This window comes from Wyeomyia smithii, chromosome 2, assembly GCF_029784165.1.
Source record: "Wyeomyia smithii strain HCP4-BCI-WySm-NY-G18 chromosome 2, ASM2978416v1, whole genome shotgun sequence".
Taxonomy (NCBI): Eukaryota; Metazoa; Arthropoda; class Insecta; order Diptera; family Culicidae; genus Wyeomyia; species Wyeomyia smithii.
This window is the reverse complement of record NC_073695.1, coordinates 256,738,916-256,761,580: the sequence shown is the minus strand read 5'-3', so window position 1 is coordinate 256,761,580 and position 22,665 is coordinate 256,738,916. Positions and strand designations below refer to the sequence as shown.

The 22,665-nt window shown below is 34.0% G+C and overlaps 2 protein-coding genes across 3 annotated transcripts; both read left to right on the top strand.

Moving 5' to 3' along the window:
- The first annotated feature begins 2,166 nt into the window (after positions 1–2,166).
- Positions 2,167–3,255, top strand: LOC129723515 (uncharacterized). The gene is made up of 2 exons (XM_055677780.1): positions 2,167–2,695; positions 2,762–3,255. The coding sequence occupies exons 1-2, from the start codon at positions 2,504–2,506 to the stop codon at positions 2,912–2,914; spliced, it is 345 nt and encodes a 114-aa protein (XP_055533755.1). The 5' UTR covers positions 2,167–2,503; the 3' UTR covers positions 2,915–3,255.
- A 10,457-nt stretch (positions 3,256–13,712) lies between these two features.
- On the top strand, positions 13,713–18,380 carry LOC129723516 (uncharacterized). Of its 2 annotated transcripts, none has more exons than XM_055677781.1 (3): positions 13,713–13,852; positions 13,946–14,255; positions 14,309–18,380. In XM_055677781.1, exons 2-3 carry the CDS (start codon positions 14,067–14,069, stop codon positions 14,459–14,461), a joined length of 342 nt encoding a protein of 113 aa, XP_055533756.1. In that variant the 5' UTR covers positions 13,713–13,852; positions 13,946–14,066; the 3' UTR covers positions 14,462–18,380. The 2 variants fall into 2 exon arrangements, with proteins under 2 accessions (XP_055533756.1, XP_055533757.1); XM_055677782.1 differs by having other exon boundaries at positions 13,724–13,852; positions 13,911–14,255.
- Positions 18,381–22,665: the final 4,285 nt, after the last annotated feature.

The window sequence follows — 22,665 nt, the reverse complement described above, 5'->3', positions numbered from 1 at the left end:
ACGTATACAAATGTTTCTTGTTTTACTTCAAGACCCAAATGCCTCGACACTAAAAAGGCAATATTTACAGGATCAGTAAAGCAATTTCAAGCCCCTTAAGACAACGAGGTTCGACCATTTTCGACTTGGTTGAAGCTGTTCTAGTAATATTTTTTCAACAAGACTCTATTTTGAAAATAGTAAACTTGTGTAAAAATGGTATTAATGAACAAAAAAAAATTTAGAGCCAGGACGGTTTGTTTGATCGGTATGACGTCTCTGGCAGAGTTGAAAATAGTAGTTTTTTACTTCCGAAAAAAGTATACACTGTGAAAAAAATGAAAGAAAATATCAAAAATTAGAATTAAAAATAATTTTTTAAATTCATTTTAAAAAGACCATGTTTTTGCCTGCAAAATCCACAAAAGGTACGCTAAAATTTGATGGTGGTTGGATCTCCATGCAATAGAAATATCACTAGCTCAAATTTTGTGAAGGATTTTTTTGGCAGTTTGTTTGATTAGTAGAGAGTTGGTAATTTTGTTCTTCAAAAAAAAAAAAAACAAACAAATTAATAATTATTATTATTACTCTATGAGTTTTTGTTTTTAGCTTGTAGACATTAAAAACTTAATATCTTGAAAAACTCCATTTCTGAAAAATCTATTTATTTTGAAAACCATAAAAAGTTACCTAAACATTGATTTGAACTTGGATAATCAAAAAATTAAAAAAATTAAAACTTAGAAAAAAATTTTTGTTCAGATGTTTCGCAGTGTATATTTAAAAAAAATTCCATCTACAACTTTTTCAAAGAACTATACCGATAAAATCACCCGTTTTGGCCCTAAAAATATTTCTTATCCTCAAAAAAAGGTTGGCGATCTTACCCCGCTGGTGGGCGATCTTACCCCGCATGAAAAAGACCTGCACATTTTCAATGAATTTTTAAAATTGAAAAAAAGCTGGAAAATAAACAAAAATATTTCAGTTCTTATTTTTTAAATGCGGGTATTGAATAGAAGAACCTCTTAGCGAAGAAAAAATTAAATTGCAGCCGCAACTTTTTTTTTCTATAAACAGAATTGCTTAAGGGGGCGGTCTTACCCCGCTTACCTCTAAGTCGTTTTATGACAAGTACTGCGTGCGGAATATTATACCACATATATTATTATTATGATTATACCACAATAGATCAAACAATGGTCGCAGTGGTTCAGTCTTCTACAAGAGGAATCGCGTGCGGAACCCATTCGTGTTATTTCAAATTGTAAAAATTGGACTTAAAATGTGGATTGATAGTTAACTGGATGGCTATCAGAGGATCCAGTCAAAAAGGGTAATAACGCCCAAAGCAAAAATTACAAAAAAGGTAAAAAGCAAAACCCCGGTGCTACATTCCGTATCGGAACTCGACCTATTTATTATACACAGACTTTGCAGCCAACTGTTAAATGTACAGGACAATTGCGGGGCTAGCGCTACAATCCTACTGACACTTACAGTCTCTCCCGATCCGAGACTCGAACTACGACGACTGGCTTGTTTGGCCAGCATCTTAACTCAAGACCAACTGAGAGAGTGACAAAAAAGCTATTAGAGCTAAATAGATGGGCGCTCTGTATCTACACAGAACTAATAACCGGGTACTGTCCGAGATAGTATCATCTAAAGAACAGTGGTCGAATTCAGGATGATACCTGTCGCTTTTGCAGCATTGAAAGCGAAACCTCGGAACATCTGCTATGCAGCTGGGCTGTATTATACATGAAAAGAATCAAATAACGTTACAAAAGTTTGGAAATGCCTTAGAATATGACAAACAATCAGGGATGAATTTTGACCGAGACGCGATATTTTTTAACGGTTCAGTATAAAAGGTTAACAACTGTTTGATTTCATATTTGATCGCATACCTTTTTCCACAGGGATTTCAAAGTTAAGCTCATCTGCGGGGCGCATTCTGAGTACTGACTGCAACAGAATCGTTCAGTACAAATATTTTAATCTAGGAACAAAGTTTCACCGCCCCGACATTCACCGTAGAGATTTCAAGCGGGAAAAATTTGTCTTTGCTATGTCACAAAACCCACAAAAAATTCACTAAAATCTAAGAGGGTGCTGTGCCTACTCGTCAGACGAGTTGGTGTGAAATCCCTCAAACTCATCTAACCCATGCTGTATTCGAAGAAAAGGGGCGATGCTGCTGGCTGAAGCAGCGCTCGGTCAAACGTAAACAACAACGGGCATGAAATATGTGTGTGTCTTTACGAAGCTGGATAGTAAGGCAGAGAGGAAACCCCGGGACGCAATGGTTCGATCTGTACCAGCACTAGTGGATGATTTAGATTCCATTCATAGTGCAATGGTGACGGCATAACGAGGCAGAAATGTTTCGCTCGCGGTTAGTGGTGTCGATAGTGACTTAATAGCTCCCGATAAGGTGTTATCTTCTTCCTGGAAGTGTTAAATTTAGTCCTATAGTGTACTCAGCCGTTCGATTAGTCGGTGCTCAACATTCAGAATGGATCTGAACTTCAAATGTCCACTGTGTGAAACATATTTCGACTCGAAAGATGACCTCACCGACCATGTCAAGACCGTCCATACTTCGTACTACTACGATACGTATTTAGTGCCCCCGGTTCTTTTTTTACCTTCTGAAACGCCGCTCATTGTGACAGGAGCCCCCAGCACAGTGATCACAACCGAACCGGTATTTGCAAAAGTAGATGTGAGTGTGCGAACAAAAAATCTAATCGAGTAAACGTTTCTTTTGTAGGTTTCGACCCCCGAAGTGCTAGTGGAACCGGTGGTTGCAGACGACGGATGTTGTGACTGTGGATGCTGTTCAGGCGATGCCGCCGGAGCACACGCGGACTCGGGGGGTGATTGTGGAGACTGCGATTGCGATTGTGATTGTGTGGTTATGTGAGCCTTGACCTCGGACCGGTTCGGTCACTAGGCGAACGTTTAGTACTAGCGACTCAAGTTCTTCGATATTATTACTTTCACTATTTATGTTATACACTAAAGCGTTTTGCAAATATGCCCGACAAGCTGATGTTATGAAGTGTGAATAACATACGCAAAAAGTTTAGACATGTTTCATACATATGTTGATTAGGATTAGAACTAAGGCGTCACTCAGCCTCGATTCATGTTAGATGCTCTATTTTACTTTCAGTTAGGCCATAAAATAGAAACGTAGTTTTTTGGCTTTTTTTTATAAATATACTCTACAGAATACAGTTTTTCAATTTTAGTGGAAATTTATCCCAGTGTAAAGCACTATCGAAAAACAATGTAAATGACTATCCATCATGTCGTTGCTAGTAATCCACCGTACAAATCAAACAAAATTATCCGCCTAGTGGCAAGGTACAGTGCACCGCGCAAGACTAATGGTGTTTATTTTAATATCCTTGCATTCATTTTAGTATCAAACGCAGCGCCGTTTAAATGTACTGAGCCATCTATCGTTTCAGCCGAATTTCTGCCAACGGATGGTGGTGTAGTCGTAATTTCGTGGATTAGGTCTGCTCGAATGTGCATTCCACGGCGGCGTACAGAAAGTAAGCTTTGATGCACCGGGGTAGCTCTCCCACCCATTGGTGCAAGGAGAAACTATACATTTTTTATGGTTTGGCGGGGAAGGGTCCATGATGAGTGCCAAAAATCGCAACATACGGCTATGATAGATTAGCAAGCGATACGTAGCCGCATCTTTTCGACAGAATAGTGGCGTGGTTCTTTTTTTTGCTTGCATTCAGTTCACTGACTGTGTGACATGCTAATATATTGGATTTACATACGGTTTGGAGCAGATGATAGATTGCATTGCAGCTTAGCTATCCGCAACTGTTTGATCACGAATGGGATATTTTTAGTCTTGAGATGCTTAACACATGTTATACAATTGCGTAAGGAAAAACCACCCAAATCGACAACCAGTAAAAAATCTGCTTTCAGAATATCACAATCAGATTAATTTTTTTGAATTATATCTCTTAATTTCTCGTTAACGAGAAGTTTCTGTATGTATTCAGTCTCGAAGCATTTAGGCAGCGTGGAGTAATCGTCTATACCTACATTTACTTAAGCAAGATTATTTTTTTGGATTGCTTTTTAACGTGTACCTATGTAATATTTGAGGTTATATTTGACTTGGTTCTAGGGTTAAGTTTGAAGGTATATTAAGTTTGGCTTAAGTAAATTTCCAGTATTTACTAGTTAAAAGTCACCGGACTATCACAGTTAAGGATATTTTGTTTTCTACGAATTTTCAACTTTTCTTTACCATTTCGGGGGGCAAATCGAAACAATGAGGTGCTTCGGGAAGCACGCTCTGTACGTTCTTTGTGCGTATTATTTCTTTCTGCAAGTTTTATTTTCGCATTGGAAGCGATAACGTCGAGTACCTTGGAGTGCCTTCTGGAGCTCGCCAAGGAGCCTTTCAATGGCCGACTTCAAGCTGCACCTTCATAGTACCATTTGAAGATATCACTCACAGTGACTGCGTAGAGCAGTCCATCGACGACTTCCACCAAGAAGACTGAAGAAGAGAAAGACTGAGGGAAAAGTGAGTACATCGCTGCGTGCGCTTGGTCGGGAGGTCGTTGCAATCGACCAAACAGTGAAAAACTACTTGAAAGCGGCAGTCATCCCACTGGTCTTGGGGCTGTAAGCAATGAGGCAGTGGCAGCGGCTGAATATAATGGTCAAGTCGATTTCTCCAGCGAATCGCGACGTGCCGGTGGTAATGGATGACGATGCTTATTTCTCCCTGGATGGCAACGACTGGCAGGCCCCTTTGTATTTTACAGCGGAAAGGGGTGGTCAAAGCCGCTCTTCTTTCGCTCTGAACTGGCCGTTAATAGGGAAATGTATAGTACGAAGTGCCTGCCGGAAATTGCGTTGTTCATCAATACATACAATGAAGGCGAAAACGCGGTGTTCTGGCGTCGCACAGTGTTTCCAAATCGAGAAACGGACGGCAAAACTATTTTTTCAAGTCCTATCTTATCCATATATTCTAGAAAGTTGCTTCGTTTACTGCTGTCCTTCATGTGCTTTAATGGAATCAGTTACAAATTTCGCCGTATAGCGGGCGCCATACCTAACTTTTAAACGTGACTTGCTAAACGAATAGTTTCTTCGGCAAAGTTGTGTAGAATTTTATTACAAAACTGTTTGCTGAATACCTCAAACCTCTAGAGATTGAGATTTCAGAGCTACAAGATGTTTTCTAAAAAGGCTTTTCAAAAGCAGTTTTTCATCCATATGTTCAACTCTAAGGCCTAAAACATGACTGTATAATATTGAGAGTAACGTGGTAAATCAAGATGAACAATTTCTAGTGATATATTGGTTATTATATACAGTATTCAAGAATTAAAACTGGAAAAAAGTGTTTTTAAAGGCTTTTTTTATTTGAGTTGAAACTCGAAAAGGCGCAAACGAATCCAAGCTTCTATGGAGCCATTCTATAGAGTACCTTTCTGACTAACAGAAAAACACAAAACTACAGTGGGTTATTTGTAGTTTTGAATATATGGCCACTTGAAGGTACCGATTTTTACATGCATTTGTGCGCTCTTTATAGCACAAAGGCCGGCCCGTACACTACGTTTCCGTTTCTATGCTCAACGAACAGGCACCACAATGAGGCTAAATCTAGAAACGGACGGAAATAGGAAATTTTGAAGTCCAATGTTATCAGTATCTTCTAGGAAGTTGTTTCGTTTACTATTGTCCTTTATAAACGCAATGAGGTATACAAAGGTGAGGAAGAAGAAGCCATTTGTCTGTATTAGTAACGAAAAAAAGGTAAACAGAAGCACGTGTTGGGGTTGTGACGTAGATCTTCAAAACATGAAAATGCCATTTGGAATTGTGTTCCGCATTGTTTAACGACGCAGGTGAACATTTTCAGCCGTAAACTGTCATAACTTGTGAAAATTTCTTTAAAAAAATGTACCGAATATTGATTTTTGGGCATTGGTTTTTGACTTCTACGTCATCACTGTTAACAAAAAATGAGCCCTGTAAACCCGAGACTCAAACCATCTCCGAATTTTGGCCGAATAACCAGAGAACAAGAATAATCGGCAACCGGCACTTTTCGGTGCCTCAAAGTGTTGTAATCGGAGCGGGTAGTTGAATTTTCTGTTTTACAAAATGTTGCTGATAGCGGGAGGAGCCTTGCAAATATGCATATTTTTGTTGGTGTTCATTTTTCGACAGCGGCCGGTGCAGCTTTTAAGAATGTTTTTCTTTCCCTGCCATTTGCTTCTCTTCGACGGAGCTAATCATGCATGAAGTTCGTTTAATGTCAAATTATTTTCCATTAATTAATTATTAATTATTGTTCGAAGCGCTCTAATGTCTCAGCAAATAAAAATTCACTGTTCACACTTGAAACTGGATCTCAAGCTCGGCAAAAAACATCCGAGTTCACTCGGTAACTTTGGATTCAACCGATATTTCAGCAAAAAAATGCCGGTTGCCGACAGTCGTCAGATCATTTTGCCGAGACTTCGTCCAAAAAACTAAGCTTGACGAATCTCGTCTCTATTTTTTGCCGAATTTATCGTTAAACACTGTTGATACCGAGGTCAGCAAAAACATTACTGGTATCTCGGCACAAATTTTACTCGTTGCCGTGTTTCGGCAAAACAGCTGTCATTCTAATGAACGAGTTGTCGCCATTTTTCTTAGTGGAAATTTATGCGTGTTACGGGTGAACAAACAGGAAGCAGATACAAGTTTGGCTGAAATTTGTGTGAATTACAAGTGTTTACAATCCGGTAGCCGAAAAAAATGAAGAACAGATTGGTAGGAAGTGGCTGGAACTCAAAAAGTGTAGTTTCAAATCGTGTGAATACAATATTGTATTTGTTTTAAGGAAAGGCATTAGACGTAGTCTTAGACTGCACACTGGGCCAGGAATGGAATCTAGCGGAACGAAATTAATAGCGCTCTCAGGGTTTGACCAATCGGTTTCCAGTCTTCTACAAAGTTTCTTGTTATAGTTAGGGCTTCATTTTGGATGTTTGAATTAGTTCGAAATTAAGCCGCAAAGGTGGCGTTGCGATGCCAACTTCTTTCTCTTACACGCTAGAGCTTTGCGGTATTCGACAAAGTTGTAGATCTCTAAATTCCATGAAACTTTACAGAACATACAAAATTTCTAATTCTTCAAGTTTCAAAGATCTACGAGTTTTTTTAACTTTTGTCTGAATTGCACGTTTCATTGTGATAATTTTATGAGTTCACTCGAATTGATTTCTTACAAATTTTTTCTCGATACAAATTAAATAAATACGTCGTTTTCGTCCGAGTACAGAAGTTTTTGATGTCTTTAAGTGAAAATATTACACAAAATTTGAAAAAAATACATAATTTTGTGAAGTAGATATCTCAGCGGGTAGCAAGTATTAGCAAACCATGATTTGTCCGTATAAAAATCTTCATTTTCTGAAATTTTTTCAGTTTGAATATAACCTTAGGTTTCATGTAAAAATACAATTGCTATGTATTTATTGCATGGAATACACGGTCCAGTACTTTGATACTCTATCCAACCTATGTGCAGTCTTCAGCAAAGTTTCTCAGTGTAATAAGAACATCAACTTGACGCTCAGATTAGTTCGCGATTTGGCCGCAGAGATGGCGCTTCGACACCAACTTTTTATTCTTACACGCTAGAGCTCTGCAGTTTTCGACAAAGTTTTAGATTAGAAAATTTTATGTATTTCTTTACTTACTAAACCTCATCGAGCTTATAATTTATCTTTTGAAAGAAAACAACCGACTGCACAGCGAAACTTTTCTCTGCGATTGGATTCCACCAAAGAAAAGGCTCTTCACATTCGGCCAAACATTCAGCTTATATAACCGAAAGGTCCTTAAACTGGTTTGCCGCTTCTCGACAGGATTTGCCGAGAGCGCAGTCAACTGTGTACCGCGATTCTCGGCATTAAATGATATCTGTCAAATATTGTTTTTTTGAGATTCTCGGCAAAAGAGATTCAGTCGAGATGGTTGCCGAGAATTTTTTAAGTGTGTTAGATAATAAATATAGAAAAATACCGTAGTCCTACGTCATACGGTCGTGTTTTTGATACCACCCTCCTTCTTTTTTGCCTTTCTCCTAGAAAGGTTGAGCAATCACTTGCAAAACCGAAAGTATAAAAGTGCTCCAAAGGGCCAAATGGCATATATCACTCGACTCAGCTCGACGAGCTGAGCATTTTCTGTATGTGTGTGTGTGTGTGTGTGTGTGTGTGTGTGTATGTGCAGATTTTTATTCTCACTCACTTTTCTCTGAGATGGCTGAACCGATTCTCATAAAATTAATTGCAAATGAAAGGTCTTGTTGCTCCACAAGACTCTTTTAAATTTCATTGTGATCGGATTTTTAGTTTAGAGGTTATGTATCAAAATGTAAAAATCATGAAACATCATTATCTCGAAAACTACACAACCGATTTGAACAAAATTGGTTTCAAATGAACGGGCTAACTGAAAAACCCTTAACTGTCGAATTTTATAAGGATTGAACTTGTGGTTTAAAAGTTATGATAACGTGTTCTGAAGACTGTTTAATCTCACTCATGTTTCTCAGAGATGGCTGGACCGATTTTCATAAAATCAGTGTCAAATGGAAGGTCTAGTTGCCCCATAAGACCCTATTGATTTGTTTTGCAATCGGACTATTACTTTGCCTGTTATGTTTAAAAAGGTGAAATCCAGCTATGAAAATGAACATATTCCGAAGACTACTAGGACTCACTCACTTTTCTCAGAGATGGCTGACCCGATTTTCACAAAATTAGTGTCAAATGAAAGGTTTAGCTGCCTCATAACACCCTATTGAATTTTACTGTAATCGAACTGTAACTTCGTATGTAAAGTCTCGAAATGTGAAAATCACGAAACTTCATTATCTCAGAAACTACACAACCCATTTGATCAATGTCATTATCAGATGAGCGGGCTAGTTAAGGGTTAACTGATGAATTATGATTGAACACGTGGTTTAAAAGTTTGGCTGCCCTATACGTTCCCATATCATTTGATAATAATCGAATTTAAGCAACCGTTATGTATTAATTTGTTTATAAAACAACGAAAATCTATTATCTCAAAGATTACATGACTTATTTGAACATAACTTGTGTCATACGAACGAGTCATCTCTCAAACTTACAAATAACAAACTTTATAACAATTTGATATGTGGCTCAACAGTTATGGAAAGAAAAAAAATTCAAAGACTATTTGAAACTATACCTGCTTTGATAGATATTTGTGGCCTCAACATAATTTAAATGTGGTATCGTACTATTTGAACGTTCCAAATTCATTGACTCCTTGCGATGTGTTTAAAGTCTGCCAATGCACGACGATTCGGTCATAGGATATGATCAAAATCAAATAACAAATCGTTTAAAATTATTGGTTTCATCGAAATGACAACATCCTCGACTTTTGGCTTCTGTACATCGCCTTAATTCTGAATATATTTATATTTGGTGGTATTCGGTCATTTTCAGCAGATTTTCTGGCATCAATCTGTCACCGGAAATATCCATATTGGGAGGTATTTAGTTATTTTGGTTCTTTTCCAGAAACTAAAAGTGGTCGTCTTTAAATTCAAATCGGTGTCCAGGGTCAATGTTTGGTTTCTATGCATCATCTCAATTACGGAAATATTCATATTGAGTATTTTTCGGTCATTTTCGACTGTTTCCTAGAAGTTGCCATTTAGCAATTTAAAATGGTGCCTGAGGTCAATTGTTAGTTCATTGCATCATTCTGGTTCCAGAGATACTCATATTGGATGGTATTTGGTTATATTAGGCTGTTTTTCACAAACCGGAAGTCGCCATCTTGAATTTCAAAATGGTTTTCAAGATAATTTCTGGCCTCTGAGCGTCATTCTGGTTGAAGAAACACGCATATTGGGTGTAATGCGATCATTTTCCGCTGTTTCCCAGGAACCGGAAGTCGCCAACCTAGAATCCAAAATGGGGTCTTTGGTCGATTTCAGTTGCTGTGTATCATTCTAGATCCGGAGATACTCATTTTAGACGGAAATCGGCCATTTTTGGCTGTTTTCCAGAAACCAGAAGTTGCCATCCTACAATTCATAATGGTGTCTGAGGTCAATTTTTAGCTTCTTGCAACATTCTGGCTCCGGAGATACTCACTTTGGGTGGTTTTTGGTCACTGGGCTGTTTCTCAGAAGCCGTAAGTCGTCATTTTGGACTTCAAAATTGCCTGTGAAGTCAACTTCTGTTATCTTGGCGTAATTCTGGTTCCGAAAACATTCATATTCAATGGTATTTGGTCATTTGCGGCTGTTTGCCAGACACCGGAAGTCACCATCTTGAAATTCAAAATTGTGTCTGTGATTAATTTATAGCCTCTGTCCATCTTTCTGGTTCCGGAGATACTCATATTTAATGGGAATCGTCCATTTCAGGCCGTTTTCCAGAAACCGGAGGTTGCCATCTTATAATTATTGTCTGAAGTCGATTTTTGGCTCCAGTCCATCATTACGATTCCGCAAATACCCATATTGAGTGATATTTGGTCGTTTGCCGCTGTTTTTCCGAAACCGGAAGTCGCCATTTTAGATTTCATAATGGCATTTGAAGACAATTTCGATCGATTTTAGCTACTGTGTATCATTCTAGATCCGAATATTATTATATTGGGTGGAAATCGGCCATTTTTGGCTATTTTCAGAGACCGGAAGTTGCCATCTTACAATCCAAAATGTTGCCTGAGGTCGATTATGGAACAAATTTGTTTCTACTAAAAACATTCACCTGCCAAATATGGTTCCGGGGAGCTCCGTAGCCGCAAGGTTACAGCGTCCGCCTTGGTAAGCAGGTGTTCGTGGGTTCGAATCTTAGTAGAATCAGGCCATTTGGTTGCCAAAGGACTTTAGCATGGGTTTATTCTCAGGCTTCCCATGTTCCTTTCCTTCAATCTCAATTCTACAGTACCTCTGTTGACACTCCTTCTAACAAAAATAAGTCCCTGTTATAATAAAACTGGTGTGAGTAACGTATGAAAGTTCTCTTCAGGGAATTGTAATTAGGCTATATTGTTAGGAGGGACAGAGGCTCGGTATAGTAGAGTAGTAAGCTTGAAACGGAAAGGTAAAACTTACACCCAAGCACGGATATGAATGATAAGCGTATCACTTACTTCAATAGTGATACTGGCAATAATATGAAGTGCGGAGTACAGAAAACACTTGGGCAATATCACAATAGATCTAATCTCTGGTCGCAGTGATGAGCCCACACAGGAAAAAAAAATGGTTCCATTTAGTTGGTTTGCTCTCGAGATGTGCAGAAATTTGTGTTTCATTTCCACTTCCAGAGAAAGGAGGGGCGTCCAACTATTATGGACATATTTGTTACCCCTTAAAACATCCACATGCCAAATTCGGTTTCATTTGCTTGGTTTGTTCTTGAGTTGTGCAGAAATTAATGTTTAATTTGTATGGGACCCCTCCCTTCCAGAAGAGGGAGGGGTCTCAAACTATCATGGGAACCTTTATCGGCACCAAAAACCCCTACATACAAATTTTTCACGTCGATCGGTTCGGTAGTTTTCGAGCCTATATGGATCAGACAGACAGACAGACCGGATTGCATTTTTATATGTATAGATTACAACATCAATATTTTGGAACCTATTGAGTGAATATACATTTATTAGATTGAAGCGTTTTTGTAAATCTATTTAAACAAATAAAAGTTTGAATGAGAAAGGCTGGGTCTGACCGCTAGGTGGATTAATTTAGGTTTTTTTCAAAAGAAATGGTGTTTTTCACAGCTTTTTTTCTCTTGAGCCTGTAGTACACTCTTTGACCGAGCGTCAAGTATTTGTCTCTTTTCGACAGATAAAAATTTGGTCAAAGATAATTATTTGTCACTCTCCGATTTTAACTTGGGCAAACACAGGCAAACAACCATGATGTCAAATAAATTTGACCATTATGTCAGAAAGGCAAATATTTGACCATTAGACAAAGAGTTCACTACAGGCTTTACCTACGAGGTTTAAAATCCAAACAAGGCGTTTCGCAATGCAGTTCATTTGATATATTCAAAAATGCGCCGTTGTAAAGATGTGTTAGAAAATTCGATTTTTCTGTAACATGTTTTGGAGCATCACTTTGAACCCATTGTGCGAGAAGCGTAACTCCGTTTTGTGTCGATGTCCTTCCATTGCATTGGCATGTAATTTTCAGATTATGTTTGTTTATGCGATAATGCAATAGTTTGTACATTTTGAGGCTTTTGTGAAAGGGGTTAGTGGGGTAAATAGGCCCTCCAAAATCTTGTGTTCAAAAACTGCTCAAATCGTAACACAATTACTTATGGCTTACTTTCAAAGTTACACACTGACTTAACTGCGTGATGTTTTCTCGGTAAAGGAAAACACCGAACTACCTGAAAACATTTTAGTTTACCGTTCTTCAGTAAGAAAATTACTGAGAAATCGGAAACCGTAAGTATTTACCGGGATACCGTAATTTTTTTCCCGAAGAAATCCGTAATACCGAAAATTTTCGAGTTCAGTAAACTAAAATACCGAATCTCGGAACTCTGACATCATTAAACCGAGATTTCGTGGAACAAAAAAAAACTCTTACCGAGATTCCAAAAAACTGAACTGTCAAAATAACGAGTACATTACTAACAGTTTTTTTTCGTGTATCGGTGTAGAAAGAAAAGGAGCAGGTTTTGCGGCTGATTATTATTATGGAGAAATCTGCAAAGTTCAGATTAATTAAACTATTGAGTGAGTATACTCTATTTTTCCTCAGATCTCGTTTTTTTGCTGCAAAGAATATTTGAAGAAAACGATGAATTCTTTCTCTAATCAATTCTGTAGGTTACCAACTCGGTCGCAGGATGGAAGTTGCAGAGTGATAGATGTTACTTTATTTCCTGGAAGCAATACAACACTCCAGTTTTTACCAAAGCTGTGTTTAGTTGAATCAGTTGGCTTAGTAAATAGTAAATTAATTTGTATATTTAATCGTTTTAATCATATTCTGGGTTATCTGACGAACAAAAATCGTAAAATACGTAGTACGTACTACGTACCTCAGTAAATTTTACCGAGTTCTCGTAATACTTTGACAGTTGAACATTACCAAGAATCTCGTTAAAGTTGACAGGTTTTTGATTATTGCTTTTACAGAATCTCGGTGTTTTGATGCATTACCGAGATTTTTACTGAGATCTCAGCTGTTGAAATCTCGGTAATTCATTTTACCGTACTCGGTGATAAAATCTAAGTGTATATGATATGATCCAAAAAATTTTTTGGTCTCACGACCATGTACTCGAAGGTTTTGTAGTAGTTACAGTTTCCTTTCCTGTTTCCTTTTGACAAAACCAGGACATGTACCTACTGCAATCTGGATTTGTGAGCGTCCTAAAAAGATTTCATTTTTGTGTTCTCCTTCCTTCATCTCTAACGTTTCTGATTGGAAACAGCATAAACAGCGACTCTGCTACGAAAAGCTTCTATAGCAGAAAACATCGCACCGACAGTAGCGCCTCATTCTCGGAGCTTCGATTTCGAAAAAGCTCCGATCGCTGCGAATAGGGGGGTGGTAAAGGATGAGTGGGCCCGAGTGTAGGATGTAAACAACATTCGAACAGCACACGCTGTCTAGCCGGAGGTATCTACATTTTCGCAAGCACAGCATCCAGCATTATTCGCAGGGGGTGTACGGGTGTTAGTCTTTCTGCAGGCGTTAAATGTTAGTATTTTGGTGAATTCTAGAACCGTGAAAAAGACACAAAACTTTGGATTGGCATAAGCAAAGGTAGGTTCACAGTTCGCATGTGATTGAAAGCAGTTTAGATGGTAAATTTTCACTTTAGCGTATTTTTTCCGATTGATTTAATACAATCTAAAGCGAGAAGAAAAAGTGACAGAGTGCGATGTTATCTCGCATAGGACGAAGCTATTAATAAGCATTACCAGACAGGTAAGGGATATCCGCTGGAAACAGCCTAGTAGCAGACGTGTCCGCAACAATGGACTTCAAATGTCCACTCTGTGATAAGCCAATTCCAACGCTGGAGAAACTGAAACAGCACATCAAAAATACACACAGTGCATATTTTTGCGATACATACCTCTTCCCATCGGAGATGCTGTTTCCTGGTGTTTCCTCCAGCGTTGCGCCTAATAACGTGGAGTTGCCAGTCATTACCAGTGAACCGGTGAGTGATTCGAATTTTTGTTTTAGAAATTTAATTTTAATTCAATACCGTAGATTTCCACGCCGGAAGTGGCCATCGAACAGGTGGAGGAATCGTGCTGCGTCTGCTGCGAGTATGGTGGAACCGAGGGTGAAGGCGCCGGTTTGTGCGACTGCAACTGCGAAGACGACACCGGAGCTGAATGTGACGACTGCTTGGTGATGTAAGTTAGCCTATTAAGCGTTTTGTGGCTTTCCCAGGACACAGTAGGACTTATATGTGCTGCCTGAAACATTCCTTATACGACGTTTTTTATTATCATTCCTGAAAGTGCCTATACTTCTGCTGATATCATTCATCATGGTGTGGAAATTATATACACGCGCAAAACTCAGAAAGTTATTTTTTTTATACACAAACAGTTCAAAAGTATCGAACAGTAATCGGATTCTTCCAACTTTTTTCACAACAAACAGCAGATTACCAGTTTTTCATGAAAAAAAAAACAAGAAAAATGTCCATTTGGAAATTGTTTACTTTGTAAAAGTCCATAACAATGCGGTAATCCCTATCGATGTATGTTAGTTGTTAAAAATATAATAATCGAGTGCGCAAGGACGTGCGCGTCTGTTCGGTCCCACCGTAGAACTAACCTTGAATTCCTTTGGCGAAGGCGAACGATTTTATCCGGTAGGTACTAATAGTGTGATAACAATAGAGACTGTATAGCGAACTGGAGCTGATAAGTAACTTTAAAGAAAAAAAAATTAAAACCGTTTCTAGACTGCAACGTTGTTAGGAGTAAACATTGTTAAACTGTTACCATGCTTGGTCGCCAATTATCAACATTATCCACCCCTGTTCGAACGTCCAAATAGATGCCGCTGGAAATTAGAGAGAGTATACGAGAATATTTACTAGTAATTGTGTAGGTGAATGTATTTATGTACAAGTATTTTGGCGGGTTGGAGGTCTCAAAGCAGGGAGGAAGTAATACAGGGAATGAGAGCTAAACTGAAACTGGAAGGTTCCTTGAAAAAAGAAGCTGGCACTCAAAAAGTATTAATTCTGCATAGGTCTATTCTAAACTAGTCAAGCACTATGATATCTAATCGAAAACAGTTAGTAGCTGATAGATATATTTCTAGTTCGTTTTTGTGTACTGACAATAGAGTCACAGTGAAGCAATTTGTACTCGTGAACCTTAGACAGAAATGCACAAATTGAGGACGATAAGCTTTTTAATTAACAAGAAAACGCTGTTTGCCAGACGAACTTAAAACTAGTATTTCAACCGTATCATATTTTTATTGTACTGAAACATTCAATCTGGATTATTTTTGCGTTACCTTATTTCCTTTAGGTCGATTAATCTTAGAAAACTAAAGCGGTGGTTATAAAGTTGTCTAGAATCGAATTGTTAATAAATGTTAACGAAAAAGATACCACTAATCTCTAGGAATGTGAAATCTAGCATATGAAATGAATTGGTTGTGAGAGGCATAATAGCCGAGATACAGTGGAGTAATTCGATATTCAAATTCATCATTATTCCATAATGGTTCATGGAAAATCTGTCGAATGCCTTCAGACAATACGTTGCATGTACCGAAACATTCGGTTAGGATCATTACGATTTGTTTTCTGTTTGATTTGGTTTAGATCTGCTATCAAAGATACTTTTTCGATTACACTGGTCGACAAAAGCTGGAAAAATATAAAATTTAAGCGTTTTACATTTTTTTGAATTTTGATGCCTCCAGAAAGCTTTGAAGTGCGTCAACAGGCCGCAGAGTAATTGTTCGTCAGGTTCGCTTACGGGAAAACTTCATTTAAGTCTCTGAAAATTTTGTGCACTTACGACTGCGATAGGAGCACCAAAATTTATATGTACGATTTAAAAGCTATCACCTTTCAGTTTTTCCGATTTGAGCTCTAGGGTAACTTTGTTTTGATTTTGCCACCAGTTGTTAACACAGATTTGCCCAAGATCTCAAACTAAAATGAATGTTTATAGTTTTTAAACGTTATTGTGAGTTTTGGAGCTCCTATCAAAGGTTTCAGAGACTTAAATGAAGTTTTTCCGTAAGTAAACATAAAAGCGAGAAACCTGGCGATCAATTACTCTGTGGCCTTTTGATGCACATCCGAGCTTGCTAGGGGCACTAAAATTTACAAAAATGGTTAAAAAACTATAATATTTCATATTTTTCCAGTTTGAGCGCTAGGGTAAAACCTAAATTGAACAGTGTTAAATTTTAGAAATTGTAGAATTTCGTTTTTGCTTTTTTTTGAATCACGACTAATTTTTGGCAGGTTTGTCATTTCTTCTCAGAGAATCAGTAGCATGTAGGAGAATATCTCTACTAGCTTGAAGAGAGCAGTGAATCGTGTGTATATGAGTAGCTTGCAAAAACGCCGCAGTGGAATTTGAAATATCTTTCCAGAGAGATAATGAACTTGTGTGAGCTTTTTCTCACAAAAATACGTTTCGCACAATTACTACACAACAGAGCCCACTGCAGTGCTTTTGCTGTGTGTCTCTTAAGCATATATCAGCATCTAGGTAGGAAAGTAGATTGCGTTGTTTACTTTGCATCTCGAAACTGAAAACAAAAATCATCTCAGCAGTGGGCACCGCGGTATACTTCTGTGAGTTTTCACTAGAGTGATTCATCTTTCTTGTTTCGCTCAGCTGTGGTGTAAGCAGCAAGTGTTTTATTTTTTTTGCGAGCGTCAGAAACACAGCACAAAACAGAATAAAGAAGTGTGGTACGAAAAATTCCTACATGCAACGTTCATGCTGGATAAGAAGTGAACGGTGAATATTCGCTCTGCTTTTCCACATACTAAGGAAAATACCAAGCCCAGGCTTATGTAAAATGGAATTGATGTTTACAAATATTTTTACAGCCAGAACAGTGAGTTTAACTGGTATGATGTTCTCGGGAAAGTTGTAGACATTTTTTTATCTCCGAAAAAATGTACCCCATTATAAAATAATTTTTATGGAGAGAAAAAAATTATTTCAAAAAACTCATTTTTAAAACTTCTTTTTCTGTTTTATAAGATTTCAAAAGGTTAGCTAAACATTGATGGTTGTCTGGTCATGGAGAAATGAGAGTAAAAATGTTACTATTTTCTGAAAGACGACGTTGACGCATTGTAGACAGTAATTTTGCCTTTTGATAAAAAACATACACCGCCGGAAAAAAACTTAATGAGAAGTAAACCTAAAAATATTAAAATGAACCTGATACAAATATTAAAATAAACTTGACACATTTTTATTATTTGAATTGTTTCTTTGAAAACTACTCAATGTTAGCAAAACATTGATAGTTGTTCGAGCTTAGAGGAATAATTTTTTAAAACGAAAAAAAAAAACAAAAGTTTTACAGTGTATATTGTTTTACAACAGCGAAATTATTATCTTCAATTTTGCCGCAGACATTCAACAAAACCGTTCAAGTATTTTTCAGAAATTAGTCGTGACAAAAAAAAATCTAAAGCAAGGGTGACATTTCAAACCCTGTGCAAAGTTAAAGCCAAATCAAAAATGACAAGAAAAATAAAAAAATTGTTACATTTTCCCTGAATTGCTTAAATGCCAAAACCGTTCAGTACACAATCGCCAACAAATGATCAAATTAACCCAACAGAAAATTCCAATCCAATTAACCTTGATAATTGATGTCCCTCAAGGCTGTCATTTGTGACCCTTTCTGTTTCATCTCAAATGTCTTTCAAAAATATTATCTAAAATGTCATAAATAAAAAGGTTTAAAATGTATAAAACGTCAATAACACCTTAAATTTTAGAAAAATGACAAAGATATCATCAAGATATAAGACAGATTCAAGCGAAAATTCGATGTCCCTCAAGGCTATCATTTGTGATATTTTCCTTGTCAACAAAATAGCATTATTCAAATTATTAAAAAGTATCATAAATGTAATGAAGTCGACAATGCCAAATATGTCATATAAATAAATTCATATGTTAAAAAATTTCTAAGTATTCAAAATGCTACAAGTGTTGAAAATGCTAAAAATGTTAAAAATGTCAAAAATGTTTAAAATGTTAAAAATGTTAAAAATGTTAAAATTGTTAAAAATGTTAAAAATGTTGAAAATGTTAAAATTGTTAATAATGCTAAAAACGTTAAAAATGTTAAAAATGTTAAAAATGTTAAAAATGTTAAAAATGTTAAAAATGTTAAAAATGTTAAAAATGTTAAAAATGTTAAAAATGTTAAAAATGTTAAAAATGTTAAAAATGTTAAAAATATTAAAAATGTTAAAAATGTTAAAAATGTTAAAAATGTTAAAAATGTTAAAAATGTTAAAAATGTTAAAAATGTTAAAAATGTTAAAAATGTTAAAAATGTTTAAAATGTTTAAAATGTTTAAAATGTTTAAAATGTTAAAAGTGTTAAAAATGTTTTTAAAACATTTAAAATGTTTAAAATGTTCAAAATGTTAAAAATGATAAAAATGTTAAAAATGTTAAAAATGTCAAAAATGTTCTAAATGTCGAAAATGTCAAAAATGTCAAAAATGTTAAAAATGTTAAAAATGTTAAAAATGTTAAAAATGTTAAAAATGTTAAAAATGTTAAAAATGTTAAAAATGTTAAAAATGTTAAAAATGTTTTTTTTTTTATTGATTATTATTTGGATAAGGCAATCGACCTTCTATAAACTCATTCGCTTCAGACCTCCTGTTAAAAATGTTAAAAATGTTAAAAATGTTAGAAATGTTAAAAATGTTAAAAATGTTAAAAATGTTAAGAATGTTAAGAATATTAAAAATGTTAAAAATGTTAAAATGTTAAAAATGTTAAAAATGTTAAAAATGTTAAAAATGTTAAAAATGTTAAAAATGTTAAAAATGCTAAAAATGTTAAAAATGTTAAAAATGTTAAAAATGTTTAAAATGTTAAAAATGTTAAAAATGTAAAAATGTTAAAAATGTTAAAAATGTTTAAAATGTTAAAAATTTTCAAAAGGTTCAAAATGTTAAAAATGTTAAAAATGTTAAAAATGTTAAAAATGTTAAAAATGTTAAAAATGTTAAAAATGTTAAAAATGTTAAAAATGTTAAAAATGTTAAAAATGTAAAAATGTTAAAAATGTTAAAAATGTTAAAAATGTTAAAAATGTTAAAAATGTTGAAAATGTTAAAAATGTTAAAAATGTTAAAAATGTTAAAAATGTTAAAAATGTTAAAAATGTTAAAAATGTTTAAAATGTTTAAAATGTTTAAAATGTTAAAAATGTTAAAAATGTTAAAAATGTTAAAAAAGTCAAAAATGTTATAAATGTCGAAAATGTCAAAAATGTCAAAAATGTTAAAAATGTTAAAAATGTTAAAAATGTTAAAAATGTTAGAAATGTTAAAAATGTCAAAAATGTTCTAAATGTCGAAAATGTCAAAAATGTCAAAAATGTCAAAAATGTCAAAAATGTTAAAAATGTTAAAAATGTTAAAACATGTTAAAACATGTTCAAAATGTTAAAAAGGTTAGAAATGTTAAAAATGTTAAAAATGTTAAAAATGTTAAAAATGTCAAAAATGTTAAAAATGTTAAAAATGTTAAAAATGTTAAAAATGTTAAAAATGTTAAAAATGTTAAAAATGTTAAAAATGTTAAAAATGTTAAAAATGTTAAAAATGTTAAAAATGTTAAAAATGTTAAAAATGTTAAAAATGTTAAAAATATTAAAAATGTTTAAAATGTTAAAAATGTTAAAAATGTTAAAAATGTTAAAAATGTTAAAAATGTTAAAAATGTTAAAAATGTTAAAAATGTTAAAAATGTTAAAAATGTTAAAAATGTTAAAAATGTTAAAAATGTTAAAAATGTTAAAAATGTTAAAAATGTTAAAAATGTTAAAAATGTTAAAAATGTTGAAAATGTTAAAAATGTTAAAAATGTTAAAAATGTTAAAAATGTTAAAAATGTTAAAAATGTTAAAAATGTTTAAAATGTTTAAAATGTTTAAAATGTTTAAAATGTTAAAAATGTTAAAAATGTTAAAAATATTAAAAATGTCAAAAATGTTAAAAATGTTAAAGATGTTAAAAATGTTAAAAATGTTAAAAATGTTAAAAATGTTAAAGATGTTAAAAATGTTAAAAAAATGCTAAAAATGTTAAAAATAATAAGATTGTTAAAAATGTTAAAAATGTTAAAAATGTCAAAAATGTTCTAAATGTCGAAAATGTCAAAAATGACAAAAATGTCAAAAATGTCAAAAATGTCAAAAATGTCAAAAATGTCAAAAATGTTTAAAATGTTAAAAATGTTAAAACATGTTAAAACATGTTAAAAATAATAAAAATGTTAAAAATGTTAAAAATGTTAAAAATGTTAAAAATGTTAAAAATGTTAAAAATGTTAAAAATGTTAAAAATGTTAAAAATGTTAAAAATGTTAAAAATGTTAAAAATGTTAAAAATGTTAAAAATGTTAAAAATGTTAAAAATGTTAAAAATGTTAAAAATGTTAAAAATGTTAAAAATGTTAAAAATGTTAAAAATGTTAAAAATGTTAAAAAGGTTAAAATTTTTTAAAAAGTTCAAAATGTTCAAAATGTTAAAAATGCTGAAAATGTTCAAAATGTTGAAAATGCTGAAAATGTTAAAAGTGTTTTAAAAATAATGAAAATTTCATATTCAGTTTTTTAAAAAATTTCAAATTTTTATACAGTGTATTTTTTTTCAAGGACAAAATTCATTGCCGAAGATATTATTTCGGTGAAATAAACCGTTTTGGCACTAAAATATTTTGATTTTTCACAAGCCTTTTCCAAAAATTAGCTCTGATTTTAAAAATTACTAAAATGACAACAAAGAATAATAATGAAATAGTCACATTTTTCATGGGGTTGCTTAAATGTCATAAATACTCAGTAAACAGTCACCAACAAATGATTAAATTCAACTAAAAGTTTCTATCCCGTTCAAATAATCATCGATGTCCCTCAAGGCTGTTATTTGTGACTTTTTCTTTTCCTACACACATGCTGACCTTTTCTTTTCCTACACCCATGCTTCAAAAATGTAAAAAATATCAAAACTTCGACAGTATCAAAAATGTCGATAATGTCAAATATGTCAAATAAATGCTGGAAATGTCAAAAATGACAAATGGAAGAATTGCGCACAAGTTTGACTGAGGGGCTGTCAACACCCTTTCAGAATTCAATGAAATTTTGTGGGTGCGTCGGCCTTAAAATTTTTCTGTACTAACATTTGAAAAGGGCTCAAGTTTTACATAGAAAAATATTAACAAAACAAATTTTGATATTTAACACTATTTGGAATTTGAAATCAATTTTTTTATTTAGATTTTTTAAAAATGAGTTGTTCTGTAGATAGAAATGCAAGATGATTTTTAAAAACCATTTCATTAACCAATTTATGATTTTGTTTTAGAGAAAAAAGGTGTAGGATCTCAAAATATAAAAAATGTCAAAAATGGCAAAAACGTCAAAAATGTCAAAAATGTCAAAAATGTCAAAAATGTCAAAAATGTCAAAAATGTCAAAAATGTCAAAAATGTCAAAAATGTCAAAAATGTCAAAAATGTCAAAAATGTCAAAAATGTCAAAAATGTCAAAAATGTCAAAAATGTCAAAAATGTCAAAAATGTCAAAAATGTCAAAAATGTCAAAAATGTCAAAAATGTCAAAAATGTCAAAAATGTCAAAAATGTCAAAAATGTCAAAAATGTCAAAAATGTCAAAAATGTCAAAAATGTCAAAAATGTCAAAAATGTCAAAAATGTCAAAAATGTCAAAAATGTTAAAAATGTCAAAAATGACAAAAATGTCAAAAATGTCAAAAATGTCAAAAATGCCAAAAATGCCAAAAATGTCAAAAATGTCAAAAATGTCAAAATAGTCAAAATAGTCAAAAATGACCAAAATGTCAAAAAAGTCAATAAGTCAAAGATATCAAAAATGACAAAAATCTACCAACAAGATGTCAACATTGAAAATGTTTTCTTCTTTTTTACATAACAGGATTATCCGGAGACTCGATTATCCGGAATCTCGATTATCCGGAACTTCATTTTTTGGTGTCCGTTTTTAATTTGAATTCCGAAATTTTCCTTCTGGCACATATGTTACCATTTAAGTCACTTCCGGTATGTTTGGGACATGTTCGAATTAAGTCAAGTAAGCAATGTCCAATTTATTTTTTTTTCTCAAGATTTTACCCCCTGTCGCCTCAGAAATAACTTCTGGTTACGCCACTGCATCTTACAAGCAGAAATAGAATAAAGAAAGAAATATTTATTTTATGTTAGTTAATCGCAAAATTTCAGTCTTTTTTGTGTGATTCGATTATCCGGAATGAAAATTTTTTTGATGTTCTGGATAATCGAGTCCGACCTGTATTTTGCTTTCTTTTCTATGAA

Excerpts from the sequence above, each read along its gene's own strand:
- LOC129723515 (XM_055677780.1), top strand. The coding sequence starts at position 2,504 with ATGGATCTGAACTTCAAATGTCCACTGTGTGAAACATATTTCGACTCG. Across the intron at positions 2,696-2,761 it reads CAGTGATCACAACCGAACCG|GTTTCGACCCCCGAAGTGCT; the intron begins GTATTTGCAAAA and ends TTTCTTTTGTAG.
- LOC129723516 (XM_055677781.1), top strand. The coding sequence starts at position 14,067 with ATGGACTTCAAATGTCCACTCTGTGATAAGCCAATTCCAACGCTGGAG. Across the intron at positions 14,256-14,308 it reads CAGTCATTACCAGTGAACCG|ATTTCCACGCCGGAAGTGGC; the intron begins GTGAGTGATTCG and ends TCAATACCGTAG.